We start from the raw sequence: 3291 nt of genomic DNA, 5'->3' as shown, positions 1-3291 counted from the left end.
ATAATATTTTTTTTTTTTTTTTACATTTCAAAGTAATCGGTTAATGTATGAAAAGAATTTGGTTAAGTAATCCGATTAGATTTTTAATTTCTTAACAATAATAACAGATCTTTTCGTTTATTTTATTTTATTTTATTTTTTATTTTTTTTCTTTTTGCAATAAGAATAGTTATGAATTTAATCAAATTATTTCAATACATTAACCGTTTACTTTAAAAAATCAATTGTTTCAATAAATTAACCAAATTTAGAAAGGTACTATAATAATAACAGTTGTAAGGAATATATTTAAATGATTATTTAAAAATTTTGTAAAAAATAATAAATGATTATTTAAATATATTTAAATGATTATTTAAAAAATTTTGCAAAAAATAAATGATTATTTAAATATATTTAAATGATTATTTAGAAATTTTGCAAAAAATAATAAATAATTATTTAAATATATTTAAATGATTATTTAGAAATTTTTACAATAATTTATAATTTTATTGTTAGCATTAAAATAATTCCTATCAATTTATCAAAAATTTCTCGTCTTCTTTTATTTTATTTAATTTTTTTTGACTATTTATTGATTAATAATACCATAAATGTATAAATTGCACAAATTTATATTTTATGATAGCAAAATGTGAGAAAAAAAAACAGGCGAGAAATATTTTTTACCCGTATGATTTGAAAAGGGAAAAAAAAATCTATATAAAATTAATTGTAAATGAAATTAATCTAAAAAATGAATTAAAATACTAAAATTAATAAAATCCGACAAAGATGTAATTTTGAAAATTTCATAAAGCTACCTCTTCTTTGCAATTTTTTCTTTTTTTTGATAGTTTTTTAGATTAGGAAAAATTGGCACAAATTTGGTGCAATATATGCAAAATTTTCAAATGAAATTTAACAAATATATAAATTTGGCGCAATTTTTTTGGGTATAAAAATATATTTATCAACAAGTACATAAATCAATTTTCCAACTTTTAAAAAAAGTAGAATTTGACAAATCTGTTTGATAAAATAACTTTTAGAAATTAAATAAAAAGAAGAAAATAAGAGAATAATGCTGATTTGAATTAGAAATTACGCGAAATCAATATAACTTAGGTTAACCTTAAAAAATTAAAAATAATCATGAGGAAAGGGAAACGAATAAGATAGTAATTAGGTGAAATAAATGATTATGATAAAATGAGATAGCAAATCTTTCTAATGGATAATAAAAATAATTAATAAGCATTTCAATGTTTATAATAATTCAAAAAAAAAAAAGAAAACAAATATTATTGAATTTTTTGGTGCTCAAATTAAGCAAAAATTTCACATTTTAAATTTTAAACAACAACAACAAAAAAGACAAAAAAAAAGCTGAAGACATAAATAATCATTACAACAAAGGACAATTTAATTATTTAAATGCATCATTTCTTGCACCATTTCCAATATTCACCTCATTACCATTATATATTGCATTCGAATAATCATATTTAAAATAACCTAAAAATGGCAATTAAATTAAAAGAAAAAAACAATTCAAATTTATTAATTCCTTTTTTTTTACATATTGGTGTCAAAAAAAAAAAATAAAAATACTATTTTTATTATTTAAATAACCGAAATATCATGAATTTAAAATTGAAATTTAATACGGCTAAAATAATATGACTTTATTATATGGCTAAAAAGGAAAGAAAATTACTTTTAATACGACAAATTTAACCACAACGATAATTTCTATTAGTTGAAGATTTTGCTTGCACATTTATCACAAAAGATCAGGTATAACTAAATTAAGCTAATAATTGATTTGATTTATCTACTAGAGTAATTATTCCGAACCGGTATATCACGGGTAATCCATGAGAATTAAGGCAGGTACAGTAAGTGGAAAAATAAGCCTTGATTGTTTCTTGTTAATGTTTGTTAAATTAATAGTTAAAAGTTTCCATTAATGTTTATTTTCAAATCAACAAAATTTATTGTCTTTAAATTCTATGGTCCTGCTAAAATGAAAAAGTCAAAATGGTCATTGGTCAAGATCATTATTATACCTAGGATATTACCATATTTTTGAATGGTAACTTTATCGATATGATATCCTCATGTCAATGTGCTAGCAATTTGCTATATTAACTGATGCTAACCTATGTACCGTAATATGTATCGTACTAGAAAGCTTACTACAGTTCATGTACTGTATTACAAAAACTTACTGTGACCAACGTATCGTAACTGAAAAGATTACTGTAACTTATGTATCGTAGTACAAAGTTACTCTGATTGATCCGTGTACCGTAGTACAAAGCTTATTGTATATGAAATTAAATTTCTACAATGATAACATTCAATAAAATATCGCAAGAATAAAAAAATAAACAATTAATTTGTAACAGTAAATAAATTAAATTTTTGCAAAAATTTTTTCATCGAAGAAAGAAAAAAAGAGAATGTTTCATACCTATTTGTTGCAAAAATTTATTTCGATCATGGACAAACGATGTTGCTGCACCAATAAACAATAAAACACTAATAATTAATGCAATATTAGGTATGTAAAAATGCTTTAATTAATGCTTGAAAACATGCTGCTGGACTATTATCAGAGCCTCGTATCCAATCAGAAACCTAAAATTTTAATGATAATAATTGATTTGTAAAACAAAAAAAAGAAAAACGAAAAAAGGAGCATATGATTGCTTAAAGTGATGAATATATATATATAAAGATTTAATTAATAATTGATTTTAATTGAATGATTACAGTTTATTTAATAATAAGATGGTAGTATTTAATTGAGATTATAGCACTTTATTTGATCATAATTATTGTCACAATATTTATTCGAAATGTTAGAACTAACAAAAATAATATCAAAATATTTCACCGAAGTGACAATACTTCTAATCATTTGTGATATTAATTACAACCTTATGATTATAAAATGATATGGCAATATTTTATTTTATCATAACTATTATCAGAACATATTAGAATTTGGACAAAAACCCACCGATCCAACAATGTATGGTCCAGAAGCATCACCAAATAAATGTGATATTAGAATTTGCCATGAATTTGCAATTGATCGTCGTTGTGGTACTATTATATCCTAAATAAAATGAATTTGTTCAAAAAAAAAAAAAAGAGGAAGAGACTAAATTTTATTTACTTATCAATATACTAAGTGATGATTTCAGAAATAAAATTAATTCAAAAACAAAATTTTTTCATTTCAATATTAATATTGCTAAGAATAGATTACATGTGGCAATCATTTTTTTTTTTTTT

At 21.6% G+C, this 3291-nt stretch overlaps 1 protein-coding gene across 1 annotated transcript in view; it reads right to left on the bottom strand.

The window, feature by feature from the left end:
* Window positions 1-2547: 2547 nt before the first annotated feature.
* Window positions 2548-3291, bottom strand: part of LOAG_18630 (hypothetical protein) — a gene marked incomplete at both ends in the record, with an annotated part of 7749 nt that continues 7005 nt past the window's right edge. The window contains 2 exons of the mRNA XM_020451293.1: window positions 2548-2628; window positions 3014-3112. Coding sequence (XP_020304939.1) covers window positions 2548-2628; window positions 3014-3112 — 180 coding nt within the window. The remainder of the gene's footprint in view (window positions 2629-3013; window positions 3113-3291) is intronic.

The sequence above is a fragment of the Loa loa genome (assembly GCF_000183805.2).
Source record: "Loa loa unplaced genomic scaffold supercont3.409, whole genome shotgun sequence".
NCBI lineage: Eukaryota > Metazoa > Nematoda > Chromadorea > Rhabditida > Onchocercidae > Loa > Loa loa.
Note: the sequence above shows the minus strand (reverse complement) of the source record. Positions and strands in the feature narration are given on the sequence as shown.